We start from the raw sequence: 24,795 nt of genomic DNA on the forward strand, positions 1-24,795 counted from the left end.
GAATACAATATTAAATACCACCACTATGAAGTGCAATTTGTTACGCAAAAAACAAGCCCATACACAGCTCTTTACATGGAAAAATAAAAATACAAAAGTCATAGATTTTTGAGGTGGGGAGTGAAAAATAAAGACGCAAAACCGAAAAAGGGCTTGGTCCTTAAGGGGTAAAGAAGTGCTGCTCCTAGTCAAATTTTTACTCCACTCCTGGTTTTGGCATCAAAAACTGCACCTGAAAAAAAGAATGCACCCAGAGTATGGCTAAGTCAACTCACGAGTATTAACGAGGGCACTCAAAGAGACGTTTTATTGAATACCATGCATGTATTAAAGTCTGCAGTTGAATTCCTTGCAGATGCGCATCTAGATATCCTTAAATGTTCATCCAGATCTTTAGCAGTATCAAACTCACCAGAAGATCCTTATGGCTCAAGTTGTGGAATGATGATGCCCTTTCTAAAGTAAATTTTTGTAATTTACCTTTTCAGCCGGAATCTATGTTTGGCTCACAGTTCTCCACAATACTTGAATCACTGGAAGGAAATAAAGGGGTAAGGTTTCTCGAGAAGAAGAAAAAAATCCGTAAGTTGTTCTGTTCACAGAAGAAAATATCTCCAAAGGCAAAACCTGGAAAATTCCCCTCCAAACAACCCAATTTCAGACAGGGGAAAGACACCTACTTGGGTAAGAAAGCCAGCTTTACTCCAAATATCCCTTACCAAATATCATCGCTTGGGTTTCCTCCATCATACATAGAGGTTATCAACTCGAGTTCAAACAGTTCTCTCTGAAAACAGTTTTTTTTTTGCAACACACATGCCAACCAGGTTCTGTGGCAACTGGTCAAAGATTTCCTTCAGAAGGCAGTCTTAGAACCAGTCCCCATCAACCAAAGGGGACAAGGAGTGTTAGTAATATATTCCTCTACAGCGGCCATCTTGGCCCAAGAGAACAAAGCATCGGCCATTTTGGAGATCAAGCTGCCATTTTTGGTTAGCAACAAGCCATGTTTGGTTAGCAAGAAGCTTTTTGGAGTCATTCTCAGTAAATTCTGTAGCTTGGATAATATAAACATGTCTGCTAACAAGGCCTGGGAAGACAGTACACAATTCATTAACCTTTTCGGAGAATGTCCTGGTAAAATTCATTATGACCAATAGCATTGCAGTATTCTATCTCCTTGTCACATCCCTTTTTCTTGATGACTCTGTATTTGATATATGCAACTGGGCACTAATAAACTGGGGGAAGATTCTACATTCACTAAGAGACTGATGTGTCTTGGGTTTGTGCTCTTGTCCCGATAACGGGCAGACATGAAAGAGTTAATTTGAAAGTCACTGTCAAGGAAATATTCTTGAATGTATAAGATTTGTTGAACTATTGGGCTATTACAAACTTTTTTGAAATATGTGGCATCCATTGAAGCATCCAGGCCTCTTTTACAACATCCTAGAGATCCTTACAACCTGATAAACTCTGACCTGCAGAATTTTCTCTGGTGACCTCAAAAGCCATTTGGTCACCTCTCCTCTGCACCTACCCCCACCCCTGCATCTAGGAATTTGGAAACAAAGAACTGCTTAATATTCCTGGACCTGAACTTTGCCCAATCCTGAATGACCCTCTGGACTAATTAATGAATGGGAGGTTCTGAAACCTGGCCGGGTGTGCATTACACTGTAAGAACTAGTCAAGTCTGAAGGAGAGCGACTTGAGAGTCAGTCTAGTCAGGCAATGATCCAGTATAGTGTCCCTTGTGGACTTGGAGGATCAGTCTGAGGGCAGTGACATGGTTTAGGGTCAGTCCAGTCAGGCAGTGATTCAGTGTATGGTCCTTTGTGGAAGACTCAGGTGTCTAGTTTCTTTGGGGTCAGTAAATCAAGGTGTCGGCATCCGTTGTGAAACCCTCTTGAGTCTGTGGGGACAGGTTCCTTTGACAGTATTGAGGTTGTGGACATTTATGATGAGTAATGAATTGATTTTAAATGCATTGCAGACAAGGGACTGTTTTTCACATATAGGGAAAGATGCACAGGCAGAAGGTTGGTTGTTGAGTTAAGTAGGACTGATGGAAAAGTGCTAAGTTGACATAATGGAACATAAGGGCTGGTAGCATTGTGGTGAAAAGAAAAGTAGTAGTGAAGGTTTGAAGGTTTTGGGATGTGTCAGTGGATCTGATGATTGTACAAGTGAGAATACTTGATCAGATTTGTAAACAGACACTTAGAGCCTCTGGCTTTGATGGACGGACCATTTCAAAGTTTTTGGTTTGGAAAGAATTTGAGAAAAAAGAGATTTTATTATATTTTCCTCCCTAGAAAAAAAAAAAATAAATATGGCGTCTAGAATGCAGACCAGCGCCCTCTTAGACTCCACCCCTGTATCTGGTGGTTAGAGAAGATGACACGCCCTACTATCCTTAAGCGGCGGCCAGGTGTAGAAAACACCTGGTTTTTGTTGTAGTTTAGCAGCTGAGCGCCCTTGGAGATCCTTGACAGATGTCTGGAATAAGAGCCGGCAACAGGTGATTTCACCTAATTCCAGATCTCTGCACAGATTATTCTTGTAGTGGTACGCTGTTTGTTTGGTTATGGTCCAGTTAAAACTTAATTGATCCTGACGATTGTAGAAAAATTACTATAAAAAGTGTTGCAATGTCTCTGGTACCTGCTTTCTGGAGTTTAAATGGTAAAACAAGGTACAGCAAGGGGGCATGAAACTGCGTTTTGTTATGCTCAGAGCTGACCTTGAAGTGCAGATAAAGCAGAATTTCTCCATATTGAGCTACTTGGAATGCTGTGTTTTGTTATCTCATAGCTCACAGACAGTGGTAATGCAGTTTGCCCTGTATTCCGTGTGGTGTTCCCCTGTGTACTCCACTAACAGTCTAAGTGAGGAGAAGCCCCCCAGTCCTATGACAGAACCTTTGACTTACGTCTAGATGAGATAAAGTGGAGACATAAACTGTCATGGAAGAGTTCCATGGGAACTGTTTACAGCTTATGGACACATTGAGTATGACCTGACAGTGTAGTGTACACCTAGTGCACTTGCCAGCTGTTTTTTTAACGGGTTCTTACAAAAGGTGTTAATGGACTAGAGACATCTCTGCCAGACTTGCATACAGATAAGACTGTAACAGGAGAAACAGAGACCAGGGTCGGCAATTTTACAGACCACACCAAAGTGAGACTGACAACAGTTCCGGAAGTCCCAGTCACCAGACCTAAGTGGGCGTGATTCAACTAGCAGGGAGGAGACATTACTGAAGGGACTGAAGTGAGTGGCCACATTTTAGGAAACGTAGAAGGCCCCAACAGGGTGGGAGTGGGGGGCTGGTAACGGACTAGGACGTCAGCATACACAACTCCCCAAGACAGAGTTGGCTCTTCTCATTGTAGAACTGTTGTGGGACTCCTCCCCTGCTAGCCCAGTGAAGATTTAACTCATTCCCAGTCAAAAAAAAGACCCAGAAAGAAGAGCCGGATATATGTAGGATGGTCCATGACCTCCAAGCTGCCAATGAGTGTATTGAAGCCCACAGACCTCACTGGCAGCAGTCTCGGAGAGTGACATATTATTCACTGTTATTGATTTGGCAAATGTTTTCCTCTCTGTGCCCCTACAGTACCTATTTGCTTTTACCAGTTCAGTATTCCAGTATACCTGGTGCAGATTCCCACAAGGGGGGGGGGGGACTCATCCAGTACTCCACAGCCCTACAGGGAGTAGATTGGCAGACTAGCCACTTACTGGATGTTCTCTTGTTTTTGTGCCTTCATTTTTCAGGTTTGCCAGGATGCATCCATTGACCTTATGTGTTTTCTGTCCCAGAAGGGTTGCAAATCTTCCAGAGACAAACTCCAGTACTGCCAGGAGAACATGGTCTTCCTAGGTCACTGCTTCTCAGCTACAGCCAGGCACCTGACAGGGGAAAGAAAGCTGATAGTCCAGAAGGTGCCCCTGTCCCGAGGCCCTAAGCCTCTCCACATGTTTCTAGGACTGGCCAGCTACTGCAGGCCTGGCATAAGATCTGCTGCCTCCAGCCCAATGCTGCCCCTTTCTGGCTGCATTGCCACTTCCCCATTTAGTCAGGAGGCAATTGATACATTCCACAGCCTTAAGCTGGCAAATCCTGCCTGCCCCTGTCCTAGGCACACTAGACCAAACCTTTAATTTTATTTTGCACTGAGTATCTAGGCCACACCACAGGTGCCTTAGTCAAGGAACGTGGTGGCCTCCCGAGCGGCCCACTATTAAGCCCGGTTAGACTCAGTCATGAGGGCAGCCCCTCTTGTGTCAGAAGGCCAGTGAGTTGATCCCAGATCCTAGATCACTCTGTGATCAGTTACTGTGTAAACCACATAAACTACAATAGTAAGCAAAAATGTACTGAGCAAGCCGCTCACTCACATGGACCTTGAAGAGAACACAACAACAAAAAAACTCCAAGAATCCGAACAAAAAAAACGCACAAGACGTGCAGGAAAAAGACGCAACCATACAGTACAACACCAGGGCAAGGGATTCCAACAACAAGAGACAGAAGAATTGACGGTTTTGAATTTATCTGCATTTATCTGCCTGCATTCTCACTATGGAACAGTTACAGGTTCTTGCTAAAGGCCTCAAGTTTGTACCAACGACTAATTTTGATCTGTACCATACCTTGTTATACGTGAATAAATTTGTGCGGGTACGAACCTTGAAAAGACATTTATTCAATCAAGATCACATTAATTAATTATAGAGAGAATGCACCATGATATCTGATTCTGTTTTTTCTAATGAATATAATGAACATATCTTTCGGGACCAATGTGTTCTTCTGGATTTACAGCAGTTATTTGAAAATGGTAGAACTAAACAAGAGGATGTTTCACCTATATCCACTAAGAACACTAAGTTTTACCCTATTGGGTCTAGGACAAGTGAAATGGATATGTTCCAAACACTAGTTGAAAGGGACTTACATGATCTCAATAGGAAACGCCAACTAACTCAACAAAATATGACCAAAGCACAAGAGAAGGCTTTGAAGGAACTACAGAACAATGAGAATATAATTGTCCGCACGGCGGACAAAGGTGGTTCTATCGTTGTCCTGGATAGTGGCCTTTATGAAAAATGTATAATGCAAATGTTGGGGGATACCACAGTATATAAAACTCTTACACATGATCCTACTGATAACATCAAACATAAGGTGATGCAGAATATTTAATGGGGAGTGTCCCTGGGTTTGCACATGGAAAAAGAGGCCACTTATTTAGTCCCTGATTTTCCATTATCTCCTATTTTCCATGCCTTTCATAAAACCCATAAAAATATCTTTCCCCCACCTTTACGTCCAATTATTTCAGGAGTTGATTCTATTTTAGAGCGCCTTAGTGGATGGTTAGATTCTTATTTACAGCCAATGGTGAGAGCATTACTAGGTTACATACAAGATACTAAACAAAGACTTCAAACCATGAACAATTTCAAATGGAAGGACAGTTTTTTGTGGATAACTTGTGACATTGTAACACTTTATACTAGTATACCACATGTTAAAGTGGCTTTGGAACAACACATGAGTATGTTTACTGATAACACTTATGATTTACAGCAATATAATCTTTCAGTAACACACATTATATTAACCAACAATTTTTTTTTAACAAAACCTTCTATGTGCAAACGTAATTATCTGTACAAAATGACTAATCCTTTCAGAGACAATGGGGCACATTTACTTACCCGGTCCAGTCGCGATTCTGCGGCGCGTTGTCCGATGTTGATTTGGGTCTGCCGGGATTCACTAAGGTTCTGCGCCCAATATCCAGCAGGTGTCGCTGCTGCGCCAAGATCCCCCGGAGTGCACCTTCTTCGTCCCAGTGCATGTAAGTGCTGATCTTCCAACACAAATTTTTTTAAAAATCCGCAGTTTTTCGAATCCGTCGGGTTGTCCGAAGGCCACACCCCCCAATTTCTGTTGCGTGAAAGCCAGCGCTGATGCGACACAATCTGATCGCGTGCGCCAACATCCCGGGGCAATTCGGTGCAAAACGGAAATATTCGGGAATGGTAAATGAGCCCATTGTACTGTTATGGAAAATATATAGATGACGCCCTGCTCATATGGGATGGATGTGAACAGGGCATCAATGACTTTATGCGGTACATTAATAATAATAACTGCAATCTCTCTTTCACCTATGAGACAAATAAACATAAAATACTGTATCTTGATGTTATGTTGTTGGGAAATTTGGAGACTTAATCCATAAACACAGAGGTATATAGAAAAAACACCAGTGGCAACTCGGTGCTTCAAGCATCCAGTTTCCACCCTCGTCACGTGACAAAAAATCTGCCGGTAGGCGAGTTTATTTGTCCTTGCAGAAGCTGCAGCACAGAGGAATCCTTTTCCAATGAATGTGACATCATAACCAGTAGATTGAAACAGAGAGGGTACCACAAACGTTCTTGATAGAGCTAAAAATATTTCAAAAACCAGGACTCGACAATCTCTCCTATCCAACCGTGTAGAGTACACCAGTAGTTCATCACAAGTAGTCTTTTCTACTACCTTCAGTAACGAATATGAACAAATAGTGGCCATAATTAAAAAATATCTGCCTATGCTGTCAGCAGACGATAAATTAGAACAAATCTTAAAATGAAGTTGCCAGTTCATATCGCGTAGGGCCCGCACAATTGGAAATGTAGTTTCCCCTTCTACATATATATATCGCAAGATAATAAAATTCTTAACACATGGCTTACTGTTAAAGGTTTCTATAAGTGCAAGGGCAATAGGTGTAACAACTATTGTCACATGCGAAATACTACCACTTTTTCCAATAGTATTACAAATAGGGAATGGAATATTAAATCATTTATTAATTGTAATACTAAATACCTGGTATACTAAGCAGAATGCATAGCCTGCAATCTTTATTATGTGGGCAGTACTATCTGCCCTTTAAAGAAAAGGATTTCAGAACACATGACAGATGGATCTAGATGTAGTCTGACAGATAAGAACATAATTAGCCTATCTAGACATTTTCTACAAATACATGCTGGAGATCTTACAAGTCTTATGATCACTGGCATTGAAAAGGTTACCGCTCAAAGTAGGGGAGGGGATCGCACTCATAAACTTTGTAACCGGGAGATGCTATGGATCCTACAATTAGATACACGCATGCCTAGTGGCTTGAATAGTAAAACTGATACAATGTACCTATATTAACACATTTTGAGTGAATGTACTTTTAGTACCTGGTTAACTTATGCTTCCTTGTAACATTTGATCAATATGTAATATGTTTCTTATGTGCCAAAAATTTCTTTGTCCGCATGCGGAGAAATTTGGTGATACTACACTATGCGCATGCGCTAATCAATATGGTTCCATTCACCTGTTATATGCTTTTTTAAATGAAGGTCTTGGCAGATACGTTTCAGGCCATGAGTAATAACTAATAGCTATGTTCGAAACGTGTAGGTCTCTTGGATTATACACTATGACCACTTCTTTTTAATTGATATGGAATAAAGAAGAATAAAGAAGAAAGAAGAAACAGCCTGGAGTGCCAGTCTTTACCTTTTTCTACTCTTTGAACACTGTGTAAACCCCACATGACTTGCACAGTGTCCTCAGTGTCCTAAGTACAGCCCAAGCATCTGAGCAAAGGCCAGACAGCTCAGACTCCTGATGCCAGGAATTTCACACTGATAAGGTGCACAGCCCTGAATCCTGCCATTCTGTAACCAGTCTTACAGGATTCAGAGAGGGCAAGGGAAGGGTGTTTAACCCAGATGTTGAGTTTTTTCTCGTAAGTGGCTCCAGGTCTGCAGGAGAAGACAGACGGTTCTACACTGGATATACAGTGGTCAGTGGTTCACATGAGGTAGTACAAGCAGAACCACTCCCTCCACACGGTTCAGCGGAGGAGGTGGAGTTGATGGCACTCAAGGAAGCGCCACAGCTGGTGGAAAGTAAAAGGGCAAACATCTATACTCAAGGTATAGTTCTGGGGTCTAAACACGACTATAAACCCATATGAAAGACTAGAGATTTCCTCGCCTCTACAGGGACCCCCTTTAAGCATGGCAAGCTGATTAAATAGCTCATGGATGCTCTCTTATTTCCACAAGAGGCAGGGATAATAAAAGTAAAAGCACTCACAATTTTGTAACTTGACAAGCCCAGGGCAAGTATGTGGCTGATGGAGTAGCGAAGGCAGCTGTACAGATTAACCCAGAGACTGTCCTGAAGTCTCAACGGTGAGTTCTGAGCTAAAAAGTTTGATCCACAGTTGTTCCAGTCCCTGGTGGCCCGAGTGTCATCAGAAGAGAAGGAAGTGTGGAGGAAAGCTGGAGCCCAGATGCCAATGGGACCTGGATGCTGGGAGAGAGGGTGTGCCTGACCAGAGCCCTGCACCCGACAGTAAGTCAAGTAGCCCACGGACACACACACACATCCAAAATAGCCATGCTAGCACTCTTAGTTTGCCCCAGGCATTACTACCCCTGTCAATAGACTAGTGAAAGCCTGTATAGTCTGTGCCCGCCACAACCCGGATAAGGTGGTAAAGACCCCACTGAAGGTGACAACCGAGCCACTGAAAGATTGCTTAGGGAAGGTTACAGGTCTTCAGTCTCAAATAGGGGGGAATGTTAGTGATATATTCCTCTACAGCGGCCATCTCGGAGATCAAGAGAACCAAGAGAACAAAACAGCAGCCATTTTGGAGATCAACCTGCCATTTTAAGTCTTAGCCGGGGGTCATGCTGACCACTGCCATTTTTGTGTAACCTGCCTGTAAAAGTTTTTCCTTGACACCTGTTATAGAGGATTGTCCTTCGGCCTGTTCTTCCCCTTATCTGGTTTTGGTTAGCAATTCTGTAGCTGGGATAATATAAATATGTCTGTGAACAAGGCCTGGGAAGACAGTACACAATTCATTAACCTTTTCGGAGAATGTCCTGGTAAAATTCATTATGGCCAATAACATTGCAGTATTCTATCTCCTTGTCATGCCTCTTTTTCCTGATGACTCTGTATTTGATATATGCAACTGGGCACTAATAAGCTGGGAGAAGATTCTACATTCACTAAGAGACTGATGTGTCTTAGGTTTGTGCTCTTATCCCGGTACCAGGAAGCCATGAAAGAGTTCATTTTGAAAGTCACCTTGCAATGGGGGGTTTGAGTCCCAGATAAAAATCTCTATCAATTGGCGTTGACTGGGTCGGCATACTATAATGGACATTTGACCATTGAGGTGACCTCCGCAGGAGTCCAGGCGACCAGTGACCAGAAGTGGCTCATTGTAATGAAACTGCAGAGGCTGTCATGGCAACTGCCACTCCCGATGACATCCTAGTAAGCGACATTCGGAACAAAGATGCTCGTTGAGTGTCATTTCATTGTCATGTGACAAGAATTCCAAGAATGTTGGGCATTAAAGGGGTTTTCCCATGAATGAAAGTTCTCAAATTGCAATCACCTAGTGATGTTAACACAATAAAGATAATTTTTAACCCTTTTGCAACACCCCTGCCAACGCATAGGCAGGCTGGTAGTTGTGAATAGCGCCCTCTCCAGGTCAGGAACTGTTAGAACGAGTCATGAACCCTCTAGGATGTTTCTAGAACTTGAAATATAGTGTAATTGCAGCTGTAGATACTCCCTGGCAAGGCAACAGTTAACTGTTGTATGTAATTATACAATGATGTGTCTGTTATGCAATCTGGAAGGCAATTGGAGAGGTGCTACCACCTGACCAGGGGGTGTAAATAAACCCCTGCTGGGTGGGAGCACATGGTGTGTCTGTCTGAGCAGTGAGAGGGAAGAGAGAGAGAGTGAGCAGCACACCTTCAATGCTGCCACAGGCACTAATCCCAGGAACTTCTTGTTCCTCAGGCCTACTGCCTAGCACACAGGGCAAGTCCGGTGACTTAAAGAGGACCTGTCACCCCAAAATAGCTCCCCATCAAATGGGCCCCCCAAAACCCTCTCCCTAGCCCCTTTCTCCCCAGCAATTTTTTTTTAAATCTATGTCAGAAACGTGGTTTAAACAGATCCGACCTCTTACAAAATAAGAGGTTGGATCCTCATATCTGGTGGGCTGCAGTGGTGAGTGTAGGAAGAGCCAAGGTTTGTGGGGACTCGCCCCATGGTTCCCTACTGCCCTTAATCGATACCGACTCTCCAGTGACCGCCATCCACAGTGCTACCTTTGAGAAATGCCAAAGAGGAGCATCCATGTCCAAAGGCCTATCGGAGCATCATTGCTACTAATGGGAAAACTGTACCCATCTGTGGCTACTGGGTTCCCACACTAATCATCAGAGATACCAAATTATCAAGCCACGGTGTAGTGGTAATGCAAGTGTCTGAAGACTATAACTTCTCCTTGGTGTTGGGTACCAATGTCCTCCGCCACTGCTACCCTGAAGTGCTGAAGGCTCTCCAGAACTCCCTACCAATGATGCCCAGTGGTTCTAGGTAGGTGATTCAAGAGAACTTGCAAGTCCTGGCCGTGCAACAGAAGTTTGCTGGCCTCGATGGAGAGATTTGCAGAGTCCAGATGTTATTATGGTGCCGAGCCTGCATGGGTTTTCAAGGTCAAGACTACCAGGCCATGGTAGGACCTCTACCAGCTGATGAAGACCTACCCATTTTGTCAGCCAGGAGCCTAGTCATGGTATCTCGAAGGACAAGTACCCATCAGACTGCTAAATGCGGGAGACTCCCCAGTAGATCTGAGAAGATATCAAGCTGTGGCCACTCTCTTCAGCGCCCACCCGAAAGATCTAGTGGAAACCTCCTTGTCTGACTCCAAATGTGAGCCTGAAGGTGAGCCTGATGAGTACTGAAGGTGAGCCTGTTGAGCAATTCTGGTGGCTTGAGCTCAATAATATTGGAGACGATATCACTCCTGCAGACCAAGTGAAAGGTGTCCTGGAAGTCATCATGCAGCACCACCAGGCTTTCAGCAAACACCTGCTGAACTTTGGGCAGACTACCCTGATCCAGCAGACCAGCCCTACTGGCTCTCATCCTCTTACCAAGGAGAGATATTGGCCAACTCCTCCAGCCCATTACCAAGAGGTGAAGAAGCTGGTACAAGAGATGAAAACAGCCAATGTTATTGGGGAGAGCCATAGCCCACGGGCTGCCCTTGGTTCTTGTGAAGGAGAAGGATGGAACTCTTTGCTCCTGTGTTGACTATAGAAAGATCAACAATATCACCCACAAGGACCCCTTTCCGCTGCCTTGAATTGAGGAATCCCTCGCAGCCTTATGGTCAGCTCCCTTCTCCGCCCATGATTACTGGCAAATGGCCATGGCTCGTTAGGATAGTGAGAAGTTGGCCTTCACCACCCCAATGGGCTTATTTGAGTTCAACACAATGCCCTTTGGCCTATTCACTGCGCCGGGCATGTTTCAGTGATTAATGGTTTGGGACATCAAAACTTTGAGACCGTCCTACTAAACTTGAACGATATCATCATCTACTCCAAGACCTATGAGGATCACCTCCAACAACTAGGACAAGTGGTGAGTGCTGAAGGAATTAAGCCAGACCCGGTGTAGGTTGCAGCTGTCCACGACTGGCCTACCCTGTCTACCATCCAGGATGTCAAGAGATTTCAAGGGAAGACTGTCCAATACTCCGGATACACAGGAAGCTACTGAAGAGATGTCTTCATTCTTTCACCCCTATGTCAAGACCTCTGATCCCAGCACCCAGTCCTAGAAATGAGCAAATTTGTTAAAATTCGGTTCGTCCCGGCTCGCTGAATTTTTAGAAAAAATTTGATTCGACCCGTATCGAATCATGATAAATCACATTAAAAAACAGGTATTTCTTGGCTGCAAAGATCCTGTAGGGTGTTGTAGAACGTTGTGCCATGCTTAAATATGCATAGGGAGTGTGGTTTGGGCTTCAAACAATGCTGTGTTTTAGTAGGACCCGCACATGACAGCCGCCGCTCTTAGAATCGCTTTACTCCTCACTTCCATGTGCACTTACAGATGCCAATTTCACCAAATAACCTGACAAGGTAACGTTTGTGCCAGTTCGAAAGGACTGAGCCGAGTGCCAAGATCCCACCATAACATCAAAGAGTGCACTCTTTTTACACTGACATCAGATGACATTTCAATGGAGGGTGAAAACAGCATTATGGAAATCACAAGGTGTTTCAGGGAGACAGCAGTCAGTTGGCAGCAGCCTGAGTAGACCACAGAGTGGCACAATGACAGAGCATGGAGGTGGCGGCGGCAGCAAGAGGAGGCCACAAAGTGGCACAATGATAGAGTGTGAAGGTGGCGGCAGCAGAAGCAGCAGCAGGGGCCCACAGATGGCAGCAACATAGTGGCAGCAACACGGAAAGACACAGAATGGCACAATGATAAAGTGTGGAGGTGGTGGCAACAGAAGCAGCAGCAGGAGCCCATAGAGCCCACAGCAGAGGAGGCCAAATGGTGGTCCATTTACAAAGTGTGAAATGAATTTGACGTTGAAATTTTCCATTTTAATTTCAAGATTAGAGACGCCACATGCATCTTGCGTTACAGTTTTCTGAAAAATATCCGGTCTATGCCCAAAAAAAACTACAAAGGTAGCTCCAAAAGCAGCAGCAGGAGGTCAGAGGTGTGGAGGTGGTGGCAGAAGAAGGAGTAGCAGCAGGAGCCTACAGAGCCCACAGCAGAGGATGCCAAATGGTGGTCCAATGGCGAAGTTTGAAATGAATTTGAAGTTGAAATTTTCCATTTAAATTTGAAGATTAGAGATGCTACATGCATTTTGCATTACAGTTTTCCTGAAAATATCAGGTCTTTGCCAAAAAAGAACTGCAAAAGTGGCACCAGCAGCAGCTGCAGGAGGAGGAGGAGGTTAGAGGTGTGGAGGTGGCGGTAACATGGTAGGCCACAGAGTGGCACAATGATATAGTGTGGAGGTGGTGTCAGTAGCATCAGCAGGAGCCCACAGAGTGGCACAATGATATAGTGTGGAGGTGGCGTTAGTAGCAGCAGGAGCCCACAGAGTGGAACAATGATATAGTGTGGAGGTGGCGTCAGTAGCAGCAGCAGGAGCCCACAGAGTGGCACAATGATATAGTGTGGAGGTGGCGTCAGTAGCAGCAGCAGCAGCAGCAGGAGCCCACAGAGTGGCACAATTATATATTGTGGAGGTTGTGGACAATTCCAGTCCCTGGTAAAGATGGTAAGACTCAACGTTTGGGGGAGGCATCATGGCTGATCTAATCTGATGCATAAGGCATTGGTGAGTTGAAATCCTGGTCGATCCAAGCCTGATTCATTCATTCGGGGCGGCAGTCATCCCCGGACATTGTGTACAATTACCCTTAATACTGGTAAGGACTGGTTTTAAGACTCCAAATCTGTTTGTTTGCTTTACTATATTGGCACGAACATTAGCTGTGCCATTATCATTGCATGTAATTATAGTACTCTTAGGTGTTTAACCTATATATATCAGCCCTTCCATATATTTTATACACCTCTATACAACCTACATATGTCCGGGTATGACTGTCTTTTTCTCTGCTGTATATTTACCCCACAACCCTGTCATGTACTTGTCAACAACTTTTTATGTGTTGAGAGTATATGTGTTTATGTGTATATATGTCTGCATAAATAAGTTAATTTTCTATACTTACTTTTGATGTTGTCAGATTGCCTCACTCTTTTCTCCTCATCTTGAGGGGTACTATAGGTTGAGGATAGCTTCTCTGCAAACTCCACAAGTTGTGGTCATGCATCATGTTTGGCTGCCCAGTAGTCCGTGGGATCCTCTACCTGAGGTTGTGCTGTCCAAGTAGGCCACCATCTGCTCCATGTCCTGCTGCTGCTGTTTGCGGCTACCCTCCTCAATAGGCGGTTGAAGAAAGTTGCTCATTAAGGAACCCAGATTTAAGCTGCTGCTGATGGAGCTGCTACTGCTCCTACCCCCCCAGCTCCCCAGAACTGCCGTGGCAATAGTACGTGAGTGATGACTGCCCGGAATCCCTGGTCAGACCTGACAGAGGATGGACAATGGTGCACATAGGCAGCGGCCAACTGCGTGCACAGTATTTCTCTATATCATGCCAGTTGTTCCTCCCTCTCGGCAGCTGTAAAAAGGTCACCCATTTTTGACCGTAGCGAGGGTCCAAGAGAGCCAAAACTCATCCCTATGCCGGATGTTGACTATTTGGCTGTCACTAGTTAGGAGAAGCAGCATGCTGCGGGCCTTCTACGCAAGTGACTCTGAGGGCCTCCATCTCCACTGTATACTGCCACAGTGTTTCTGAGTCATCTGCCTCGTCTTCTACCTCCTTCAGAAGCTCCTGCTCCTCCTCTCTTGTCACCTGAGTGGAAAAAACACTGATTTCCCCAGGCTCTGCTTGTGCTCCAATATCCTCCTCCTCCAGTTCAGCTCCCACCAGACTCATGTGGCCATGAGATGTTGTCTCCCCTTCTTCAGTGCCCTGAGCAGACATATTTTGCAGCATGAGTCCCAGGACATTAAGCAGTGGAATGATGTTATTCATCCCGCAGTCCTGGCGACTGACAAATAACGAGGCCTTTTCAAAAGGCTATGAGCTGCCAGTGGCTGACATCAAAGTTACACAGGGGAGTACTCCGGCCCGCTTGCCTCATCAAAAAATCATTAATGGCTTTTTTCTGTTCATACAGGCGGTCTAACATATGGAGGCTGGAATTCCAACGGGTGGAAACATTCTAACGCTGAAACTCGTGCTTGGCTTTGTAAGATTGGCTGAAGTGCGTGCACAGTGTCCTGGCCATTCTTAGAATGTCTTGCAGATGGGTGGAAGACTTCAGGAACTTGTTAACAACCAGATTGAACACATGCACTATGCAGGGCGCATGGACCATCCCTCCTCAGTGCAGTGCGGACACCATGTTCCTTTAATTGTCTATCACCATGGTTCAGATTTTTAGTTGTCGTGGAGAAAGCCACACATTGATTTCTTGTTGCATGACGTGGAGCAGTTCCTCCCCTGTGTGATATTGTTCACCCAGTGGGCTGTAAAGGATATGTACTGGCCCTGACCGTTGTTACAGCTCCACACTTCCGCGCTGCCATGCACCTTGGAAGAAACTGATAAGCTCAAGGACTGGCCCACCTTCTGTTGTGCATATTGGTGAAGGGCTGGCAGTGCCTTTTTGAGAAAAAAAATGGCGTCTTGGAGCTCTCCACAAGCCATTCGTTCTCTGAAGTCCACGACTTGGAAAGGAAGTACCAACAACTTTGACAAGAGCACGGTCAGCTTCTGCACTTTAGGATGGCTGGACGCATAAAGTTGTCTATTTGTAATCGCTTCTTTCAACGACTGCTGGCACCATGTGTAGCGAGGAGCAGGAGCATCTGGACAAACAGCTCCCTTCGGCAGAGGTGCTAGAGCCTGGTGCGGTGGCAGGATGGACCTCCACATCTGTTCCACGTTTCTCCCAGGCCATTGGATGGTGACGCTGCATGTGTTGGCGCAGGGCCATGGTGCCAAGGTTAGCTCCCTGGCCACGCTTCACTTTCTGCCCACAGATATGACATATACCCACGCTGGGCTCCTCTGGAGTCTTTACAAAAAACTGCCACACCACCGAGGTGGTAATTTTACCGCCAACACTTCCGCCGCTGTCTCGCCCTTCCCCTGTGCCACTGCTTGCTTGGACCTGCGAATCAGGATTTGTACCCCGCGGATGTTTGGCTCCCGTCCTCACACTGCTGCCACCCTGCTGACTCACGGCCACAGTAGCGATTTGCTGCCTGCTCCACAAGCTGACACTCTCTTCGCCTGACGATGATGAATCCCCTGCTACACCCGGCTCCCAAGTGAGATCAGCTACATCATCGTCAATTTGCGTTTTCCGGTCACAGCTACTCTTCTTACCGGTGTCAGTATGCACAGCCTGCCTACTGCAGGAAACAGCAGAAGTCTGCCCCACCTCTTCACTGCCAAGCAGCTGCTGACTGTCCAAAAACACTTTGTCCTCGCTGAATAGTGGGGCTGAGCCCAGCCCACATAGTAGCTCTCTGGCTGCGGGAAAGGAACAGGACAAAGGCTGGTTGAGGACAGGTGAGGGCCGCTGACCTGCTCCTGGGCCATGCCAACAAATTGTTGTATCAGGGGAACCCACGGACTCTTGGCTGGGGTTGTCAGATGTTATATTTGAGGAATTGGATGATCTAGTCAACCATTCAACAACTTTTGGGTTGTTGATCAACACACTGCCGCTAGATGACAACGGCAGTTCTGGCCTCACAGAGTCACCCCTGCAGCGACATCTCCTTACTGTGCTGCGACCTACCACCTTTCTGTCTGACATAGTGGTTTATAAACCACGTGGATTTGACACGTAAATCTAGCTCTAAACTATAGCCCCAAACAGGTATGGCAATTTGCGTTATACAGACACCCCACAACTGACACTGTGTAATTTCAGCAAAAATCACTGTATAAACTATGTGGGTTTGACACATAAATCTGGCTCTAAACTATAGCCACATACAGGTATGGCAATTTGCGTTATACAGATACCCCACAACTGACACTGTGTAATTTCACCGAAAATCACTGTATAAACTACGTGGATTTGACATGTAAATCTGGCTCAAAACTATAGCCACAAACAGGTATGGGAATTTGCGTTATACAGACACCTCACAACTGACATCTCACTACTGCAGATGCATGAATGTGAATCAGATTTCTTTCTATTCGATTTTGTCACTAAATAGAACTGCTAGTTGGGGTATACAGATCCCCCTTAAAGAACATCCAGGGATTGGAGCAGGAATCACTACTGCACAGTACAGTAGCAGCAGCTGGACGCTACAGACAGCAAATCAATTGTAAAATGTTGGGATTGCAAATGGACAGTTTTAACCCCTTAAAGACGCAGCCATTTTGTAGCTTAAGGCTCAGCCCGATTTTTTGGATTCTGACCTGCGTCGCTTTATATGGTTATAACTTTTGAACACTGTTACTTATCAAAGCGATTCCGAGATTGTTTTTTCCCCACATGTTGTACTCCATTTTAGTGGTAAATTTTGGCTGGTAAGTTTTGCGTTTACTTACAACAAAAAAAAGAAAATATGATACATTTTTTTAAAAATTTGCCATTTTCGAAATTCAAAATCATTGCGTTTTCAGGCAGATAGATTTACCACCTAAATAAGTTGCTGAATAACATTTCCCATTTGTCTACTTTACATTTTCATAATTTCTGAAATGTTTGGATAATTTATTTTGATGTCACGCGGCTTACAAAAAGAATATCGCTTTTCCGGATTTTCAGAATTGACTATTTTGGGGATAAATACAGTTTTGAATGAAATTTTACATATTTAGCATCAAAACCCCCTATATAACCAACCCATTTTCAAATCTGCACCCCTCAAGCTATCAGAAACCGCTTTTACGAAGATTGTTAACCCCTTGAGATCTTCATAGTAATTGAATCAAAATGGAGGTGAAATTTAGAATGGTCAAATTGTTCCCTTATACGTTCATTTAGCACTAAAATTTACACATTTCCAAAATATAAAAAGAGAAAACCCACCATACAATTTTTTCTGCAATTTCTCCTGAGTACAAAGACCCCCCACATGTGGCCATTACTTGTGTTATGGGGGCACAGCGAGACGCAGAAGGGAAGGAGAGCCCTGCAGCTGCCAGGATTTTAGTTTCCTCATTGGCCCCCTTTGAAGGCTATAAAATTTTCGCTTTTTCGTTATTGGGGCCATGTGACGGCATTTTTTTTGCAGGATGAGATGCTTTTTCCAGTGTTACCATTTTGGGGTTGGTATCACCTATTGTTGAAAATTTAGGAACTTTTTTTGAGGGCAGGAGTAGAAAAGCATCAATTCTGTACTGGATTTTTTACTCTTTTTTTTTTGGTGTTCACCGTATAGACTAATAATCCTGTTATCTTTATTCTATGGGTCGATACGATTACGGGGATATCAGACATGAATATATTTTCTTACGTTTTACTAAATTTGTCAAACAAAACCCTAATGTGGGGAAAAATCTATCATTTATGTATTGCCGTCTTCCAAGTGGCATAACATTGTTACTTTTTTGGCTACGGAGCTGGTTGATGGCTTATTTTTTGCGGGACATGTTGTACTTTGCACCAGTATCATGTCGGAGTACACATGGTTTTTTGATCACATTTTATAGCATTTTTTGTGGGATTGAATAGCTAAAAATCATAATTTTTGGAAGGTTTATAGCAGTTTTTTTTTACGGCGTTTATCGTGGGGGTTCAATAATGATTTACTTGTATTCTACGGGTTGTTACGGACGCGGTGATACTATATATGTGGGGTTTTTGTTATGATTTAGACTTTTTTGGGGTTATATGTCTCTTTATATGTTATGGGGCTTATGGGCATTTTTATTGATTTATTACTTTATTTTTTATTGAATAACATTTTTTTTTTTACTTTTTCACTTTTTCCACCATGGAAAATGACCAAGCAATCATCTGATTGCTTGTTCATGATAATACTCTGCAATAATCATGTATTGCAGAGTATTATCAGTGTTAGCCTATGCACTTGCATAGGCTGGCACTATGCCAGTAAGATGACGTCACAGACGCCATCTTACTGGCAGTGCCTGCAGGCAGTGCTGGGGACCAGATCGGACCCCAGCACTTCCATAGCAGCGATCGGTGCCCCCCGAAAACGGTTCGGGGGGGGCGATCGTGGGGGAAAGACACCCCAGATACATGTTAGATGCCGCGGTCGTGCTGACCGCGGCATTTAACGGGTTACACACCCGCGATCGGAGCCGACTCCGACCGCGGGTGTTACACTGGGGTGCCGGCTATTAGTTACAGCCGGCACCCCGTGTTTCCCGATGCCGGTTCGGCTCTGATCCAGAGCCGAGCCGGCATAAGCGCCGTGGCGGATATATCCGCCACTGAGCGCTAAGTCACTGCGCTCCGTGGCGGATATATCCGCCACGGAGCGTGAAGGGGTTAAGGCTGTGAGCCTGTGTGACATCACATAAGCCTGCCGGTCGCTGATTGGCTTACAGGTATGCAGATGTCATCGGGGGTGTTCCTTTCTCCTTCCCAGAGTTCTCTGCCCATGTAACACGTTGTGCTCGCGCACATTTAGCTGAAATCAGCGTAAACTTCGGCTTTGTGACGAATCAAATTTTTTGTGAAATGCGTATAGAATTCCACTTTGCTCATCTCTCCGCAGTCCAAGAAACCCTCACCTAGTTTTATTGACCTTATGACTGAACCTCAATTTTGTGTGCTTGTCTCCACGTCAGGAAGATCTAGCCTGGAGAGACCATCATCCCTGTAACAGTCACCAATACTGCTGCCTCTGGAGGATGACCCTGTCCGGTAGCCTGTTGCCCCCATCGCACCCAAGGCACCTTCAGCTCCAGTGCCTGACACCGAGGACGATGATGATGAAACAGTGATTTTCCCTCAACAGGCACTCTGGAAATCTTAACGGGAGACAAAAGGAAAGGCTCCTGCATATATGCAGGAGTACAAGCTTTCCCAGCAGAAGAATTGTAACCATAAACAGGCGCATTTTTCTGACCCTGCAGTCCTAGTGAGTAGTTCCCTGATGGGCTGAAGCCCATTGTCATCTTGTAAATATGACATTTGCCATTTCGATTTTTCTCCCAGTTGGGCTGCACCCATTACCCTTATAGAGCCAGAGACTATCCTGGGACTCTTTATTTGTTCCCCAGTTGAGCTATGAGCCCTCTCTGCTGACAGCAGAACAACAACTACCACTTCAAAGGACTGTGTCCCTCACCTCAAGAGGAGACCCTTTGTATATTATATTTGCTGCTTTTTCCTTCACCAAGGACTTTGCCCAGAGGATGGACTCTCTGTAATGCAGTTACAGTTCCGTGCAGGACGAAAATGCACGTCCAGGTGTAGGAGCTACCCGACTTGGAGATGCATTTTCATCCATGGTTGCAAGGGGTAAGTTTTATTTTTTGTTTTTAAACATGTTATTTATGTTCTATGGCTCAGTGCGATTACAGTCATATTGCATTTATATAGCTTTTTTTATGTTTGAGTAATTTTAGAGAATAAAAACAAATAAAAACTTACCTGACACCATCTTCTAAGAGATGTAACATATTTTTTATGATTTTTCTAATGATTGAGCTGCATTAGGACTTATATTTTACCTGATGAGTTGTACTTTTATTGGAATCATTGTGGTGCAAATGTGACTTTTTGCTAATGCTTTTTTGTTTAGTTGGATGAGCAAAAATCCAAATTTTTGGTGTTTTTTATTTATTTTTTATGATATTCACTGAATATCACTTAGTATTGATTTTATTGTATGGGTTACGGACACAGCATTTCCTTAGGTGTGTGCTGATTTTCCCTTTTTTTATAAGTGGGTATTTGATCATTTATGGGGCATTTTAAAACTTTTTTAATTTTTTTATTTATACATTTTTTTTAATTTGTATTCTTTTTTTTCATTATTTACAGTCCCACTTTGGAACTTGAATAAGCAGTCATCTGTTTGGTTTACAAGCACATTGACAGATCCTGTTTCCTACAGGATTCGTCATTATGCTGCTGAAGGCAGTCCTGGGGTCCTTCATCATCAGCACCCCTGGCCTGCACAGGGTCAGGTACAGAAACCCCCTTAACTGTTAAATAGCTGGAATTGTGGCTACCGCAATCCCAGCTATTATATCGGGGCCCAGCTGTTGCATACAGCAGGGCTCCAGCACAGCTTTCACCATAGGCAGTTGTTACAGTGACAGCATTAGAGGACAAAAATGTACATCCAGGGACAGGAATTTACTGCTGACTTGGACATACATCTTAGTTCTAGGTTGGGAAGGGGTTAAAGTGTATTAGTGAAATGGGTCACCAGACACACATGATGGCTGATCTTGTGCTTGTAAAATATTCCTTGTTCCCAAAGAAAATATGGCACTCCCAAGTATACCTGGAGCAACTTTTTTCAATCTCTTGAACAAAACCTAAAGCGAAACATGCATGTTTTAGAAAAATTAAATGTCCGTATATTAGCTAAGCAAAGGTAACTCACCTAATCGGATTAGTTTGCTCATCTATGACGTCCACGGCACTCTCCACAGAGCTGAAAAGAGACTGAATCTGATTGGCTGTCTCCTTTAGTAGAAACCGGGTTACAAACTGGTCAACATTGGTGCCCTTCTCATACACCTGTGAAGAGAAGTCCACATGGTTGATATACTCAAGTGGTGGGGAATGTGGTTAAGCAGCCACATATGACATCTGCACATTAAAAGTCTTCTCAATAACTATGGTGTTTATATTTCAGGAGCCTAAAGGTACAGAATGTCACAAAAGCACGCTACCTCAGAGGAACTGTCCATGTATTCTGCTTCTAAATCTCCTTTGGCTTCTCCAGACACGAGTGCCCACATTTATCAAAAACTGTGAAATCTGCACTAGTTTGCCTGTGAAGTGTGCACCAGATTCAAGAATTGTGGTGCACATTCTTCATAAATCTGGTGCACCCTGCACTGCTCCAACAGAATGCCCCTTTTTTGGTGCACCTTTAACCCCTTAAGGACATAGACTGTTTGTATGTTAACGCTCAGTCCTTTTTAAAAAAATTTGACCAGTGTCTCTTCCTGTAGCAATAACTTTTCAACAACTTAAAAAATACCTTGATTTTGAGAATGTTTTCTCGTGAGAAATTGTTGGTATATAGTTTATGTTAGTAGTATAATTTCGCTAATCAGTTACTTTTGGGGGGGGGGGGTAAAAATTCAATAATTTAAGATTTTGAAAAAGAATTACAATTTTCAAAGTTCCACAATTTTTTATTTTTGTAGAAACCTTTTGCCATTTGTCCTCTTTATATTTCCATAAATTGTTATATGTTTCCTTTTTTTATGGATGTTAGGTTTATATTTGTAGTAGTAAGTAAGGGATTTAAAAAACGCTAGACTCGAGCATTTTTCAAGGGGACCAAGGCTCTGCACAGGGAAGCTTGGCCAAACACCTGGGAACCTCAGAAAATGATGGAAACACCACGGAAATGGACAGGAAACAGCAGGGGCAGCATGCATGGATGCCTCTGAGGCTGCTTAATCGTACCATTATGCCAAAATTATGGGCAACAGCATGGCCATGACAGAGTGATCGAATGAGGCTAGATAGCATCTAAAACATGCAATAATTGACCCTGACACTATAGGGGACGGCATGCAGAGGCAGCGGCAGCAGCGGCAGGCTAGAGAGTGTCATGGCAACATACCCTAAATGGACTCAGGCTTCAAACCACGGATGGCAGAGAGGAACCAAAGGAGGTGAGCAAGAAGCGCTGAAATTATTTCCTATGTGAACAAAAGTTGACGGTATATTTAGTCGATAACACAGCATGGTGGCGACATAGGGACCAAGTTCCATAACGTATCTGGTGAAACACCCGAAAAGTGAGCCTGACACAGCTCTTTTGATAAGGGGACGAAATGTGGAGGCAGCCATGGAGACGACTTCCATGATTAAGAGCGACAGTATGGGGCATCCATATTGCGATGCTATTCGAGCATGGCGGCGACAGATGGGCCGAGTTCCACTATATATCTGGTGAAACACCTGAAAATTCTGCCTGACACAGCTCGTTTGATAAGGGGATGATGTGCTGCATATCCTCTCGTGCTCCAGCGTCTGGGGTATAGAGAGTTGAAAGTTGCGCATGGAGACATTGGTGGACACTGTGGAGGATTGTGGAGGCAAAATGGACAGGAAACAGCAGGGGTAGCATGTATGGATGCCTCTGAGGCTGCCTAATCTTGGGATGGAGCTGGTGGTCCGCTGCCAGGCGAGCTTTCGCCTGTCCAAGCCCCTGTCTCTCGGCTCCTCCCCACCCAAAATGGACCTGGGGGCCAGAAGCGTTTACTTTGAAAAAATTATAATTTTCAAAGCAGGCCGGGTCGTTTGAATATATCACCTAGGAATAATGGAATAGCATAGTGGTTCTATTTTTCTGTTCAATAGACTTTTATTGAAGATGACATATAAAAACTTTCAAAGTATTAACATTGGAACAAGTGCAAACTAAGTCAGTATACGTATCATAGTGTATATAGAACAAATGTCATACACCGTAGGTACAATTTAGAAAAATGAATAGCCGTTTCATGAAACATAATATTACTGCTGTAATAAAGGCCAACTCTATATTAAGATGCAAAGAAAGAAGTCGTATAGGACTATAACTTGATTAACATAACTACAAGATTAACAACATTACTCACATAGAACAAACATATATCGGGAACCACATTAGGGGTGGAGGAAGGGTAGGAGGGAAGGAGCACAATAGGGGAAGAAAAAAAAAAAAAGGAAAAGAAAAAGGGGGAGCAAAGGGGGAAGGGGGGGTAGGTAAGGGGTGCGAGGATTCGTCCACCTGGTCCTAAAATATCTCCTATCTAATCTATACCCCCTCTATCCAAGATGCAAATTCCGTTGAGCTGCGGAAATCTATCCAGGGGGACCAAGTCTTAGTATATTTATCGAACTGCGAGTCCGTCAACCCCTCTATGGCTCTCATTTCTTCCATCCTCATTATATTATTCAGAGCCTCTGCCCACTGGGCTCTTGTTGGGCACATACTGGACTTCCAGAGCCTGGGAATTATTTGGCGAGTGGCAGCAATGCAGTGTCTCAGAAAGCCTTTCTTCGCCGCTGAAATTGAACCCGGGAACATAGACAGCAGCCCAAGCTCTGGAAGTGGTGTAATAGTATCTGACCATAACTTGTTGTAAAGAGCAAAGACCCCCTTCCACAGATCCTGAACCCCAGGGCAGGACCACCAGACATGCAGCATGGAACCCTGCTCCCGGCCACATCTCCAGCAAACATCAGACACCGAAGGGAACATCCTATGTAACTTTGCTGGGGTTCGGTACCATCTGGCCATGATTTTAAAGTTTGTCTCTTGAATTTGTGCTGACACAGAGATTTTATGAGTCAGGATGGCCGCCTTGTCCCAGTCCTCCTCAGAAAATGATTTGTTCAAAGCTCTTTCCCATGCTTGTCTATATGGGATTTGTATTTTCGCAGCCCTCTCCTTCAGCAACCACCCGTAGACTGTAGAAATCAAATGTCTAGGAGCAGTTTTATTCGTGAAAATACGCTCTATAAATGTCACTTCCCGTGTAAGCGCTTGTGTGGGTCCTAATGACTGGATAAAACTACTCAGCTGCTTAGCCATAAACCACCTACTACCCCTCATGTTTGTGGGGAACCATCCATCCAGGGAGTGCACGTCCCTATCTACTAAAGCATGCCTTATTTGCACCACCTCGTTTGGTGGAAGTCCGAACAATTCCGGGGTCATGTCCCTCAGAGGGCATCTAGGGTCTAAGAATATTGGTGACATAGGACCAGGTATGGACGTCAAATTGTGGCGTTTCCTCATTATATCCCAGACACCAATAAGCGTTTTATATAGGGGTGTGCGGACCAGGGGTATCCCTCGATTTGTGGCAGAAAGCCACAGAGACGCTCCCAAGGGAGTCGAATTCAGGGAGACTTCTAACATCACCCATAGCTTAGAGGGTGAACTTAAAACTGCGTCAACCATGTATGCCAGCATAGAGGCCTCATAGTATAAGCCCATGTCGGGCAGGCCTGCTCCACCTAGTTCTTTGGGTCTGGTGAGAATATTGTGTGACATACGGGGCCTAGATGAGTCCCATACAAATCTTGAGATTATTCCCTTGAGTCTGCTAAAGAAG

General features: G+C 44.2%; 1 protein-coding gene across 3 annotated transcripts in view; it reads right to left on the bottom strand.

The window, feature by feature from the left end:
- The window catches only part of NECAB2 (N-terminal EF-hand calcium binding protein 2), a 535,939-nt gene that overhangs the window by 144,530 nt on the left and 366,614 nt on the right, over positions 1-24,795 (bottom strand). For all 3 annotated transcript variants that reach the window (XM_072117736.1, XM_072117738.1, XM_072117737.1), the window contains one exon: positions 21,108-21,244. In XM_072117736.1, coding sequence (XP_071973837.1) covers positions 21,108-21,244 — 137 coding nt within the window. The remainder of the gene's footprint in view (positions 1-21,107; positions 21,245-24,795) is intronic.

The sequence above is a fragment of the Engystomops pustulosus genome, chromosome 7, assembly GCF_040894005.1.
Source record: "Engystomops pustulosus chromosome 7, aEngPut4.maternal, whole genome shotgun sequence".
NCBI lineage: Eukaryota > Metazoa > Chordata > Amphibia > Anura > Leptodactylidae > Engystomops > Engystomops pustulosus.